This window comes from Rhinoraja longicauda, chromosome 29, assembly GCF_053455715.1.
Source record: "Rhinoraja longicauda isolate Sanriku21f chromosome 29, sRhiLon1.1, whole genome shotgun sequence".
Taxonomy (NCBI): domain Eukaryota; kingdom Metazoa; phylum Chordata; class Chondrichthyes; order Rajiformes; family Arhynchobatidae; genus Rhinoraja; species Rhinoraja longicauda.
Window position 1 is genome coordinate 13,964,519 of NC_135981.1, and position 15,426 is coordinate 13,979,944.

The 15,426-nt window shown below is 42.5% G+C and overlaps 1 protein-coding gene across 1 annotated transcript in view; it reads right to left on the reverse strand.

The window, feature by feature from the left end:
* Positions 1–15,426, reverse strand: part of LOC144607764 (inactive phospholipase C-like protein 2) — a 123,285-nt gene that overhangs the window by 20,725 nt on the left and 87,134 nt on the right. Inside the window, exon 4 of the mRNA XM_078424819.1 lies at positions 4,490–4,565. Coding sequence (XP_078280945.1) covers positions 4,490–4,565 — 76 coding nt within the window. The remainder of the gene's footprint in view (positions 1–4,489; positions 4,566–15,426) is intronic.

Sequence of the window (15,426 nt, forward strand, 5' to 3'; positions counted from 1 at the left end):
GACCACCATGTGACAGGACCTCCAGGATAAGCCACGATTAGCTTGCACCTTACACCACTTCACTCAATCAGCAGCACTTTCACCCAAGTCAGAGAGTTGTAAGTTCAAGCCTGACCCCAGATTTTGGCCCCTAATCCCGGGGATTTCAATGCCGCAGTAAGATAATCCTGTGGTGTTGAGGTGCGATCATTCGAATTATACCTGTCGTCAAGACCCTGCAGATGCTAAACCTTCAATGAAGCTTCTCGATGAGTAACAGACCCTGATATCCTAATTGAGCTCTAGAATCTGTCCCGGGGTGACAGCCATTTGCAGCAACAATAAGGATACGGCCCATGGCAGTAACGGGCAATGTCAGTTTTAGTTTCCAAAGAGCCAAGCCTCTCTTGATGTGAAAACAAAGGTAAAACCTCTAGTCAACAAGAAACAAGCAACTTCTTTCAACTGGTGGAACATACTTAAAATAGAATGGCTACCAGATGAAAATGTAACTTGTGATTACTGTCAAAGTAATCAAAGTAATCTAGCGGTTCTTTTGCTGGGAGAACCAGCCCTTACAAACGTTGTTTGCCAATGTTTGAGGCTGGTTCGTATTCAGTTTCTCTAATTCCTTCAAGATAGATAATTGCCGTAAAATCAACATGATGAATATTAGCCCCAGGAACAGTAAGACACATTAGCTTACATTTTATTCCGATATTCTATTTCTTGCAACACCTCTTCTCAAAGATCTTAAGATATTGCAGCAGAGAATGATGGTGCAGCGATATAATCAACAAATGATAAAGAAGCAACTTCCTCACAGGCTCGCTTATTCTCAAATGCAAGCTATGAGATGTGTTATATTTTGATCATGTCCCTTGTTTCAAAGTATATTTTTACTGTAAAAATAACCCAGAACAATCTCTGCTTTAAAACAGGATTTGCTGGAAATACTCAGCAGGTCAGGCAGCATCTGTTGAAGGAGACCCGAGTTAATATTTGAGGCAAGGCTTGCATAATGCGAGTGACAGGGTAGCACAGCGGTAGAGGTACTGCCTTATAGTGCCAGAAACCCGGGCTCGATCCTGACTACGGGTGCTGTCTGTACCGATTTTATACGTTCACCCCGTGGGTTTCCCCCAGGTGCTCTGGTTTCCTCCCACACTCCAAAGACGTACAGGATTGTAGGTTACTTTGGCTTCGGTGATTGTAAATTGTTCCTAGTCCGTAGGATACTGCTATGGTGTTTGGTGGGCGCGGACTCAGTGGGCCGATGGGCCTGTTTCCGCGCAGTATCTCTAACCAAAACTGTGTGGAACATGCTGGCTGATCTGCTGAGTGCTTCCGGCATTTTCTGTTTTTACTTCAGATTTCCAGCAGCTAGAAGCTTTTGCTCTTTGATTGTGGCAGATGGTTAATCTGATCAAAACGTGTAAAATCTCTGTGGCATCAAGAAACCAGGGGAGCTGCAGACATCCAAAGTTGTTTCTGGGAATCAATTTGCAATGATGGATGTTAATTGATCTGCTGAGACTGCACTGACCCAAGTACAACAATGAATAAAACTTCAAATTTCAGTCCAATGGAGACTCTGGAAGAAACCGAATGGTGGCAGAATATATGTGAGCTGGGATTGTAACGCAGGATTAGCGTGCACGAGTGTAACCACGTGCAGGATGCACAGAAAATGCATATCTCACCTCTAGTCAGGGATGTACAATCATAGACACAAGTGGTTAGCAAGAGGTCACTTGCCTGCTTTTGTCCTGGCACCATCTCTCTTCCAGCTTTCTTCCCCCCTACTACAATCAGACTGAAGATTAGTCTGACTTCTTTAGTCAGAGGGTGGTGAATCAATGGAATTCATTACCACAGAAGGCTGTGGAGACCAAGTCAATGGATATTTTTAAGGCAGAGATAGATAGATTCTTGATTAGTACAGGTGTCAGGGGTTGTGGGGAGAAGGCAGGAGAATGGGATTAGGAGGGAGAAATAGATTAGCTATGATAGAATGGCGGAATAGACTTGATGGACCGAATGGCATAATTCTGCTCCTGTCACTAAGGAATTTATGAACTTATGAAGAAGGGTCCCGACACAAAATGTCACCCATTCATGACTTCCACAGATGTTGCCTGACCCGCTCAGTTACTTCAACACTTAGTGTCTTTTTCTTGTAAACCAGCATCTGCAGTCCCTAGTGTCTACATAGAGGCATAGAGTCAGACTGCACGTAGATAGGTCCTTTGTCCCAACTCGTCCATGCTGACCAAGATGCCCATTAAAGCGATTGGATTTGGCTCATATCCCTCTAAGCCTTTCCTCAATTAGATCCTATCCTAGCCCCTCAGGGAGCTCGGCTTCAAATCCCTGTGATGTTTCATTTGTCAAAGACATAAAAGATCCAAATAAAGATAATTGAGTTAGAAATGAAATGTCTAATTAATTGGTTTGAAAAGTGGTGAAAGGAAGTATTGTATCACCTGATGCCTCTTGCTTCCCATGTGTTCCACATGTTTCACAGAGGCAGCTGTGTGGAGTATTTTCCCACAGTGACACCATTCAGTTCTGCTCCAGTCATACCGTGAAATTCAAGTGCTGCCGCAGTCACTTATTCCGAATTATGTCACTCAAGTGGCATTTTGCGCTTGCAGATGGTCTATTCCTAGGCTTCTCTGACCACACTTTGGCAACTAAACCTTGCTTCACTTGTAGCAACAAATGGACACCGAGTGAAACCCGACCCCATGCTGTCTGGTTCCGATCAGTGCTCGCCCTTGGGTGGGGATGGACATGTGCCAGTCTGTGTGCACATTGGTGCTGCAGAATAACTGGTGGATTCACCATCCATATCCAGGACAGCCCTCTTGGGATCGCCTTTGTTGTTTAAAAAAACAAAAAATCTCAATTTATGCTGCATCGACTTCATGCATGCGCGCACACGCAAGCGCGCACACGCACATGCACACAAAGACACATGCACCACAAGCTCCCCATACACACACAAGCACACAGACACACACATGCTCTCAGACACACATACACACACACACACACACACACACACCTCATGCACACACAAGTGCACATTTACCCATATACTTTATGCTGGCCTATTGTAGTCACCTGAGCAGGGATAGATCTCAGACCAATGGAGTGAACAAGCAGAAGAGAGGCAAAGACGACATTTTATTAATTCCCACCCTACAATCGCTTGTCAATCCAACATTGACTGGCTGGGACTATCCAAACTGCTGGGACTATCTGATGATGAGTCTCAACCCAAAATATAATTCCAGCTTGGAATGTAATGATAGAAGAAACCACAGAACGGCAAGCTTTTACAATTACTCATAGTTGTTGTGAAGGAAAGGAATTGTGCCACGCTCCATCACTTGGAAGTTAAGAGCCAAGCCTGTTAATTGCATGAAAGAGGGAAATGCATTACATTTCTTTGCTAAGCACACAAAAACATTCCAAGTTCTGCAACATCTGGTGTGATGTCTATTCCCGGATACTTCTTGAGATCTTTTACACTGCTGGCCAAAGACGTTCGTAACATTCAGCAATTAAACAAAGATGTGTTATATAAACGTGGAATGAAATGGCATATTAATCTCATTGTTCCTCATTTTGAAACAAAGATAGTTCTGTACCGAGGACTAATTTGTAAATTGAGCAATATAATATTCATTAAAGAAAATTGTAGCCTTTATTATGAAACCTTATGGAATTTGCCAGGACCCTCTCCTATTCAAAATTTAAAACTTTTTAAATTCATTGAGCAGAACATTTGTCGATACTAATTTAACCAACGGAGCATCTGAATTTACAAAAGCAACACAGACCTGCCGCTGCATCATGTGCTGCCTTGTGAAGATTACTAATCATTACTTACAAAATCACCCTCTCTATCTACTTGCCCTTAGAGTCATAGAGTGATACAATGTGGAAACTGGCCCTTCAGCCCAACTTGCCCACACCAGTCAACATGTCCCAGCTACACTAGACCCACCTGCCTGGCTTTGGCTTATATCCATCCAAACCTGTCCCACCATGTACCTGGCTAACTGTTTCTTAAACGTTGGGATAGTCCCTGCCTCAACTACCTCCTCTGGCAGCTTGTTCCATACACCCACCACCCTTTGTGTGAAAAAGTTACCCCCTCAGATTCCTATTAAATCTTTCCCCTTCACCTTAAACCTATGTCCTCTGCTCCTCAATTCACCTACTCTGGGAAAGAGACTGTGCATCTACCCGATCTATTGATCTCATGATTTTAAACAGCTTAGTTGTCATATTTCTCTTCATTCCGTAGTTCACATTAGCTCATATTACGCCAGGACAGATTCTCATTCTTGGGCAAATCGCACAGCATCCATCAGCAGCTCCCGAGACCAAGCATTCACAGAACGATTCCTTTTCACCCAGTGTTCAGCAGCTCCCTCCCGCCCTGTCAAGAACTCAGCAAGCAATCTGCTCGTGTAACAGAGATGGTGACACTCACCAGCCTTTTGAGCCTGCATTATCTTCACGTAGACCGCATCAGCAGATTCAATTAGCATCTTGCTCGTCTGAATCATCTGGAAAACAATAACAACATGAAGAAAAAAGATCAAAAATTCCTTTCATATTTAGATCTCTTTACCTCCCCAAGCTCTCTTTAGTACCTCATTTATTGCCCTGTTGCACATCTGCCTGGAATGAGCTGCCTGAGGAAACTATCAAAGCTGATGCAATTACGACTTTTAAAAGACATTTTGACAGGTAGATGGATGGGAAGGGTTTTGAGAGCCATGGGCCAAATACAGGAAGATGGGATGAGCCCAGTATGCCAACATGGCTGACATGGGCTAGGTGGGCTGAAGAGCCTTTTTTCATGCTGTATAGTTCTATGAATAGGCAATTTAATTTGGGGGTGTAATGTACTAAAACTCTGTCCAAAACTACACATGCACTTCCTGCAGGAGTCACTAAAGAGCAATCTGATTCCCTGCCAGACTATCTCTCCCGATGTCAGAGGTGCTGGAGAAATTATACAGACACTGCTCGGACCATGGTCTGAAATCTGAGTATCTCTGACAAACTCACCATACGTTAGGCATCTCTAATAACCCTTGATGGCTCTAACTGTCCATGTTAGGCCTAAGAGTGCAGTAAAACAATCAGATTGCTTTGAGTCAGAATCACAGGTAGGGAAGAGATCATCTCATAGGGTTAAAATGCCAAATTTTCTTCCCAAACAGTGGTAAATACGACGATTTATGTTAACAATATCTGGAGGTTTCATGATACCAGATTTTTAATTACCGATTTATTTAATTGAATTCAAAGTCTGCAGCTGTCCTGGTGGAATTTGAAACCTGATTATTCATGCCCTCCGGATTACAACTGTTAGGGGTTATGGGATTAAGAGGGAAAGATAGATCAGCCGTGATTGAATGGCGGAGTAGGCTTGATGGACCGAATGGCCAAATTCTGTTCCTATCACTTATGAACTCTAGCAACATAATCAATTTGTGATAGTCTCCTTATTAAGAATAGAAAAGTTAGCAAACTTGGGAGCATCCTACGTTGCGAGATTCACGCATTTACCACAGTGACCAGCAGACTGTTTGTGGAAAGGTAGTGCTATTCCCTCAATGTAAAATGTCGGGGAAATTATGTGACAGATAGATTAGCAGGTTGACATCTTATACCTAATAGGTTTAACAGTTTTGATAATATACCCCATGCTGTGATTCAATTCAAAGAATCTACAAATTGTATATTTTGTATTAGTATTCTTCTCTGCCCATTACACTGAAACATTTCAAAATCATTAATACATTTCATGGTCTTAGAATCAACACTTTTAAAGTGTTAGTAATGAGAGAGAAAGGTAGACTTTTATGTTACATTTCAACTCACACATTCAAAGTGAAAAATCCCATTGTATTACAGAATTGTTACAGAACAATATTACAGAACAGTTATGGCAGAGAAGGCAGGAGAGTGGGGTTAGGATTGAGAGGTAGACCTGCCATGATTGAATGGCAGAGCAGACATGATGGGTCAAATGGCCTACTTCTGCTCCTATCACTTATGACCTTTAGTGATGAGATGACTTTGGATATTTCTGCTGTTATTGTAATGTACACATAAGAAAAGGACTAAATGACACCGTGGGCAGCCACGGTGGTGCAGCAGTAGAGTCCCGGGTTCGATCCCGACCACCGGTGCTGTCTGTACGGAGTTAATTAATTAATACACATTAATGACTTGGATGAAGGGATTAAAAGTACCATTAGCAAATTTGCAGATGATACAAAGCTGGGTGGTAGTGTGAACTGTGAGGAAGATGCTATGAGGTTGCAGGGTGACTTGGACAGGTTGTGTGAGTGGGCGGATGCATGGCAGATGCAGTTTAATGTGGATAAGTGTGAGGTGATCCACTTTGGTGGTAAGAATAGGAAGGCAGAGTATTATCTGAATGGTGTCGAGTTAGGAAAAGGGGACGTACAACGAGATCTGGGTGTCCTAGTGCATCAGTCACTGAAAGGAAGCATGCAGGTACAGCAGGCAGAGAAGGCAGGAATGGGGTACTGATTGAGAATGATCAGCCATGATCACATTGAATGGCGGTGCTGGCTCGAAGGGCCGAATGTCTATTGTCTATTGTACATTCTCCCCGTGACCGCGTGGTTTTTCTCTGAGATCATCGGTTTCCTCCAACACTCTAAAGGCATACAGGTTTGTAGGTGAGAAGGGAATTTTTTGAGGATGTAACTAGGAAAATTGACAAGGGAGAGTCAGTGGATGTGGTGTACCTCGACTTTCAGAAAGCCTTCGACAAGGTCCCACATAGGAGATTAGTGGGCAAAATTAGGGCACATGGTATTGGGGGTAGGGTACTGACATGGATAGAAAATTGGTTAACAGACAGAAAGCAAAGAGTGGGGATAAATGGGTCCCTTTCGGAATGGCAGGCAGTGACCAGTGGGGTACCGCAAGGTTCGGTGCTGGGACCCCAGCTATTTACGATATACATTAATGACTTAGATGAAGGGATTAAAAGTACCATTAGCAAATTTGCAGATGATACTAAGTTGGGGGGTAGTGTGAATTGTGAGGAAGATGCAATAAGGCTGCAGGGTGACCTGGACAGGTTGTGTGAGTGGGCGGATACATGGCAGATGCAGTTTAATGTAGATAAGTGTGAGGTTATTCACTTTGGAAGTAAGAATAGAAAGGCAGATTATTATCTGAATGGTGTCAAGTTAGGAGGAGGGGGAGTTCAACGAGATCTGGGTGTCCTAGTGCATCAGTCAATGAAAGGAAGCATGCAGGTTCAGCAGGCAGTGAAGAAAGCCAATGGAATGTTGGCCTTCGTAACAAGAGGAGTTGAGTATAGGAGCAAAGAGGTCCTTCTACAGTTGTACCGGGCCCTGGTGAGACCGCACCTGGAGTACTGTGTGCAGTTTTGGTCTCCAAATTTGAGGAAGGATATTCTTGCTATGGAGGGCGTGCAGCGTAGGTTCACTAGATTAATTCCCGGAATGGCGGGACTGTCGTATGTTGAAAGGCTGGAGCGATTGGGCTTGTATACACTGGAATTTAGAAGGATGAGGGGGGATCTTATTGAAACATATAAGATAATTAGGGGATTGGACACATTAGAGGCAGATAACATGTTCCCAATGTTGGGGGAGTCCAGAACAAGGGGCCACAGTTTGAGAATAAGGGGTAGGCCATTTAGAACAGAGATGAGGAAGAACTTTTTCAGTCAGAGGGTGGTGAAGGTGTGGAATTCTCTGCCTCAGAAGGCAGTGGAGGCCAGTTCGTTGGATGCTTTCAAGAGAGAGCTGGATAGAGCTCTTAAGGATAGCGGAGTGAGGGGGTATGGGGAGAAGGCAGGAACGGGGTACTGATTGATAGTGATCAGCCATGATCGCATTGAATGGCGGTGCTGGCTCGAAGGGCTGAATGGCCTACTCCTGCACCTATTGTCTATTGTCTATTGACCCGAAACGTCACCCATTCCTTCTCTCCCGAGATGCTGCCTGACCTGCTGAGTTACTCCAGCATTTTGTGAATAAATCGGTTTGTAGGTTAATTGGCATGGCGCATGTGTAAATTGTCCCTAGTGTGTCTAGGATAGTGTTAATGTGCGGGGATCGCCGGTCGGTGCGGTCTCGGTGTTTTCACACAGGGCAGCACTTTCAACCCCTGCATCTAAGGGTAACATGTCTCCCTAAATCAACTCTTAAAATAGATGATTTGGTCTTTATTGCATTGCTGCTTCTGCACAAACTGACTGCTACATTTCCGACATTACCACAATGACCACACCATAAAAAGTACCACACATGCTGCACGTTGGAGCATGCTGAAGGGAATGCCAAAGTTGCTTGAGAAATAGCAAATTTTGTTATTTAAATGCAATGCAACGAATCCCCCTATACCAGATGTCTTGTGTTATGCAATACGGCCCACAGAAAACAACATTGCAAATGTTGCCAGGCTACAGGATGTAGGGAGTCCACAGTGGTTTTATTCTTGCAGAGTAAACATAAATCGACAGTCTGCACGATACTGTTTCATTGCAAACCAGCTATAGCTAGCTAGAGGTTTTATGTTACAAGAAAAGTACTTCATCAATTATATTTACAGAGCACACATCAGATTGCCGAGAATTGCTGCTTTACGCAGCAAAAAGTAGTTGATGATCATAGATGTGCAAGCTAACATAGTGTCAATCTAAGTCCCTTTAAAATTAAAGAAGTTTCTACCATTTCACATCAAACAATCAAAAACATTTTAAATAGGAGCACCGCGGTTTGAATTCTCATCTCATCTGACCTGGAAGCATCATCAATCTGTAAATTTCCTTCAGCCACTTGGCAATTTTCACCAGGATATTGTTATGTACTGCAATTAGATTGTGTGGGCTTGGTGGGTAAGTGCAAGCTAAACACAGCTGTGTCTTGAAATGGCTGTTAACGTGCACTGTTCGTTAATGTTCCCACACGTCTGAAATGAGTTCAATGTTGCTGTCAAAATAAGGTTGATGTTAGTGGCTGTCCATTATTGATGCAGAAATGGCAGGGCCACTTCAGGCAGAGTGCAGACAGTTGCTAAGTTAAAATTATCCACACGCTGCAATTTGAGTTGCGTTCTTTCACTGCCAGCTTCTCGAAGAAAACATCTCACTCTTCGTCTCACTATTGAAGTGCACTGATGCTAAAGTATTTTCATGGGAGATATAATCTGAACTGACCTCAGAATGTTGTGTTAAGTGTACTTCTAACAAAATACTAAAAGTTAACAACACCCTATCAATTTCCCTGGAAATGAACCGCCACCAACTGTGGTCTTATTCCTTAAGGCTTTTAATTTTTTTAATAGACAATAGACAATAGACAATAGGTGCAGGAGTAGGCCATTCAGCCCTTCGAGCCAGCACCGCCATTCAATGCGATCATGGCTGATCACTCTCAATCAGTACCCCGTTCCTGCCTTCTCCCCATACCCCCTCACTCCGCTATCCTTAAGAGCTCTATCCAGCTCTCTCTTGAAAGCATCCAACGAACTGGCCTCCACTCCCTTCTGAGGCAGAGAATTCCACACCTTCACCACTCTCTGACTGAAAAAGTTCTTCCTCATCTCTGTTCTAAATGGCCTACCCCTTATTCTTAAACTGTGGCCCCTTGTTCTGGACTCCCCCAACATTGGGAACATGTTTCCTGCCTCTAATGTGTCCAATCCCCTAATTATCTTATATGTTTCAATAAGATCCCCCCTCATCCTTCTAATGTAAAATCTTGAAGTGATTAATCGAGACCCTTCTTCAGACTCAGTCTGAAGTAGGGTCTCGACCCGAAAAGTCACCCATTCCTTCTCTCCAGAGATGCTGCCTGACCTGCTGAGTTACTCCAGCATTGTGTGTCTACCAAAGATTCATGTTTGCTGGTTCTGCAAACCCTCCATTTTGGTGGAAACAGATAGGTCAATAACATGACAGCCATTTAGATTTGTACAATATTGGTTTCTCCAGCACCCTACTCTTCTTTCTACCATCTTTTTTTTTACAAATGTTGATTGCCCCAAATCCAATAAAATCCTGAATCCCTTTATAGGGAAATGGAAACAAATTTGTCACCAATCCACATGAAAGGATAGTCGAACAAAGCATGATTAAAGAGGTGGATTTGAAGAGTATTTTACGGGTAGGGAGCTTGAGGAGTTAATGCTTTTTTAGTTGCTACTTTATAAGGCAGAGGTTAGAGTAAGTTAATGGACTGAATATTCACGAAATACTTGTAGAATGATCTATTTCACAGGTAGCCCATGGTGCAGTAGGTAGGGCTGCTGTCTGTGTGGAGACCCTGGTTCGATCCTGACCTCGGGTGCTGTCTGTGTGGAATTTGCACATTTTCCCTGTGACCGCAGGTTTCCTCCGGGTGCTCCGTTTCCCTCCCACATCCAAAGACATGCGGGTTTGCAAGTTAATTGGCCTCCTTAACTTGCCCCTAATGTGCAGGGAGTGGATGTGAAAGTGGGATAACGTAGAACTAGTGTTATGGGCAATCAATGGTCGGCGTGGACCTGATGGGCCGAAGAGCCTGCTTCCATGCTATATCTCTAGACTAGCAGGCTTAGAGTTTTCAAACCGCACATGGAGCTTACATTCCAAAATATAACAAGCTAAAAATATTATGCACACAATTGGAAGTTGATTGTTTATTTTAGAAAGGGAATGAAAATAGCTTGAAGGAAATGATTCATGTCTGGTCATTTGTTAACATGACATCCTGTAGATCAAATGTACATCTATCATCAGTTCTGCTTTGGGTACCTAGTACAGATACAAGTAGATCTGTTTCCAGGAACTTAAAGAGATTATAAACTCTATGATTTCTGAGTAAGTTTGAGTGGATCTCTCTCACTTGCATTTCAATTGCACCTCATTCCACTCTAATAAGATATTCACCCACCAACAAGATTAATCTTCAGACTCATGATCACTTAACACCACACTCACACTGTGTCCTTCATATGTTAGACCACCTACAAATATCACAGCACACACCCAAGTTGGTGGATACTTGGAAATTAAGCTAATCTCTTATACCCTTAAGTTATGCCTCAGAAAAGCCACCAGCATCCACAAAGACTCTTCACACCGCTGCAACAGTCTGTTCGAACTCCATCCATCGGGCAGACGATACAAGGCCTTCTACGCCCGCACCTCCAGACTCAGGAACAGCTTCATCCCCAGGGCCATACTGCTATGAACTGGTCCTGCTGAGCCGGATGGTCACACCGCACAGTGATCCGGCACAGATCTACTTGCACTTTATTCTGTTTTAGAACTGTTACAATTTGTTTCGTTGGGTTGTTTAAATTAATATTGACTAGCTAATTAAATTATTGCATCGTATGGGAGGCGCATTCCCAATCTCGATGTACCCCCTGTACAATGACAATAAAGATATATTGTATTGTATTGTATTGTATTGTAGGGGCTAACCCAAGACTACCACCTCAATTGGAGGGGTGTACTATGTTTTGATTAGTTAGTAGTTATTTTATCACACACCTCTATCAAATACAGATTAATTTGTCATTTTATCTACTTAATATTCAGCAGTTCAGGCAGCATCTGTGGAAATAACAGTATTGTGAAATACTATTTTTCAATACTACATGACTCCCTGAGCATTTTCTGGGTTTTTTTCAGATTTTTATCATCAGATTAATTTCATTTATCAGTTTGGCACTTGTACATGTTATCTCACATGTTTGTCGACACAACACTCTTATCTCACTAGCTGTGACACCCTGAAGTTGTGAAAGACTCAGTACAAGAACACTCCTTCCTTCCCTTTCCTTTCCACCTTTAATGATTAACCAATGTTTCCTCTAAACGTTATTATCTTCGTAATATTTGCTGTTTATCGCCCAAATTGGCATCATCTAATTCTGTAACTTCTAAGTCAATAATAAAGAGCATTAATGAAAGAAGCTGGGGAGAGGTTCTGTTTTTTAAGAGGTCTCACCCATAGCTCATAAAAATTAAAAATTATACAATAACCAATGATGGTTCACATCTTCTGGGAAATATATTTTCCTTTGTAGCTATTTTCGACCTCATTATGACATTTTAGTTTAGTTAGTTCAGAGATGCAGCGCGGAAACAGGTCCTTCTGGAACTCTGCTGGTAAGGTCATATTTTTCCGTGTGGGTTATATCATCCTGCCACTGGTCACATCAGCCCCAAGTCATTTTTGTCTGTAGAAGCTGATAAAAAGTCTCCTGAAATATCAAACTTGAGTTACTTTCTGGGAGCTCTCATCCACAGACCAACCACCTGTCCAAAGAATTCCCAATGGGAACATTGAGGGATAAGTTGGGATGACTCTAGAGCGCAGATGCCTTGTTTGCACAGGAGGTGATGCAAGGTGATGTGCGATATACGATCACTGATATACGAGGACTAAACAAAATAAGATTTTTACAGATGTGAATAAAGTCTAGTAGAATAACGTTCAGCAGCTGCTTTGAAATGTTAAAACTGAATAAGCTTTTAAGGCAGAGATAGACAGATGTTTGATTAATACAGGTGTCAGAGGTTATGGGGAGAAGGCAGGAGAATGGGGTTAGTTAGGAGGGAGAGATGGATCAGCCATGATTGAATGGTGGAGTAGACTTGATGGGCTGAATGGCCTAATTTGACTCCGATCACTTATGACCTTATGAATAGACAAAGCATGAGTAAACAGCATACGGAGAAAAAGTCTTCATTTTCTTAAACTTTGTAACATTTGAAATCTCTGTCTGTTATAATGACTTTTAATTACCAATCTTTATTCTTTTAATACTGTGCTGCAAAATATAACATATTATAAATTAAAATGAAATACATTAAAATAGATAGTATGAACAAAAATATTTCAAGAAAAATGCCGTTTCAGTTCCGATGGGCCGAATGACCTAATTCTGTTCCTATGTCTTGTGATCTAAAATTCATGCGAGATGGGAATTGTTTTGACAATGTTTTCATGTAAAACACAACTTTTAGTCTTTTTATTACTTTTAATATTGCATTTTAAGAAGTAATTTTCCTCGCATGTTTGGTATATTCATTGTACATTCTGGTCTTAGTGTTTCATTTGGATTCATAGGCTAAGCAGTGGCCAACATGATGCACTGAATGTCAGAGGGTCAAGACCAGAGCTGCTGGGGCAGCAACGCCAGAGATACCCTGCTCAGGCAACACCATCCTTCTGCTCAGGTAAACTAACCTCCTACAACACTCCATGAGTCCCAGAACAACACAGGAACAATTTGATTGCCAAAGATTCCTTGCATTTCCTGTGTGTTGTGCATGAAAGGAATTTATATTTCACTGATTTATTCACAAAATGCTGGAGTAACTCAGCAGGTCAGGCAGCATCTCGGGAGAGAAGGAATGGGTGACGTTTCGGGTCGAGACCCTTCTTCAGTCGAGACCCTTCTTCGGGTCGAGACCCTTCTCCCGAGATGCTGCCTGACCTGACCTGCTGAGTTACTCCAGTATTTTGTGAATAAATCGATTTGTACCAGCATCTGCAGTTATTTTCTTATATTATATTTCACTGACACAAGAGTTGATCTTTCAACTGAAGCTGTTAGATAAATATCCAACCAAAGATGACATGGATCCAATCCAATCAACCTTTTCACAAAGATGGACACAAAGTGGCTGGAGTAACTCAGCGGGTCCACCAGCACCTCTAGAATATTTTCATACCAAGCTCTGGGTCAACATTCATTACACACTACTTTCCACACTGCTCTTCTTTACTAATGTGTCACTAGATTTATTTACTCATGTCCTATTGAATCAAATTTTCTTTTTCAGTGAGATAATTCTTTAAAGTCCTTTAAGACCATAGGAAGTGGGACAGGAGGAGGTCAGTCAGCCCTCAAGTCTGCTCCACCATCCAGACAAATAATGACTAACTCAACATTCCTCGTACACTTCCTGGCTTCTGCCATAACCTGATTCCCTTCCTGATTAAAAGTCTATTTTAGGCTTACACGTGCACAAGGACCCTGTCTCCATCACTCGTCACGGCAAGGAAATACGGGTCAACATTTCATTAGCTTTCCCGTGCGTTCCAATGGCATGCTCGCTTTCTGTGCTTTGAGGTCAAAGACCCCGAATCCCTTTGTTCTGCCACTTCCCGCAGTTTTTCTCTGTGTCAATAACTCTGTTCTTTTATTCTCACTACAAAAATAAACTATGTTACACATTCCCCATTGCACTCCATTGGCCAATATTTTGGCATTCACTTAACCGGGCACTATCTTTCCACGGACACAAAATGCTGGAGTAACTTAGCGGGCCAGGCAGCATCTCTGGAGAGAAGGGATGGGTGAAGCTTCGGGTCAAGACCCTTCTTCCGACATATATATCTTTCCATAAACTGCTTGTATCCAGCTTGCAATTCACCTGTTTGCCTTGTCCATGAATTGGGCTGCCAGACATTTGCTTCCTCTCAGTGCTGGTCATGAACATACATTGTAGTTGATGGTGGCCCCAGCACTGATCCCTGTGGTACCTCTGGTCATAGGCTGCCAAGCTGCAACCTCTAACCCTGCCTGCAGCCTTTTGCCTGTTAGCTATCTCTATGCGTGCCTGGTACTATCTCCAATGCCAGTGCACACATCGTTGCACTGAATGATTTTGAGAGCTACAAATGTTCCGGTTTCCCATTCACGACACTTACGTTTCTGGTCCAGTCACATGTGAGTTTAGTTTATTGTCACGTGTACCAAGGTACAGTGAAAAACTTTTGTTGCATGCTAACCAGTCAGCGGAAAGACAATACATGATTACAATCGAGCCATCCATATTGTACAGATACATGATAAAGGGAATAACGTGAAGAAAGTCTAGTGCAAGGTAAAGTCCAGTAAATTACGATCAAAGGTAGTCCGAGCGTCTCCAATGAGGTATATATTAGCTCAGGACTCTCTTGAGTTGTTGGTAGGATGGTTCAGTTGCCTGATAACAGGTGGGAAGAAACTGTCCCTGAAACTGGACATGTGCATTTTCACACTTCTATACCGTTGCCTGATGGGAGAGGGGAGGAGAGTCAGCTTGAGGTGTAAATGGAGTCAATGGAAGGGAGGTTGGTTTGTGTAAATAGAATCTCACTGATTACTCACGGGACTCTCTCACCAATTACTCCAGCTTTATCTGATAATAACTTTTAATTACATCTTACAGTCTGGAAACAAATTGCAGCCTCTTCATATTAATAGGTCAGCTTATGAATTCGTCTGATTAATGCTGCATAGTTTGGTTACTACAGCAACTGCACTCTGATCCAAGTAGTCCTGCATCCACTTTAGCTTTTTGTTTGTTTTTCAGTTTAATGCTCCTCAGTAAACAGATTGAGATTTGGGGTCTTG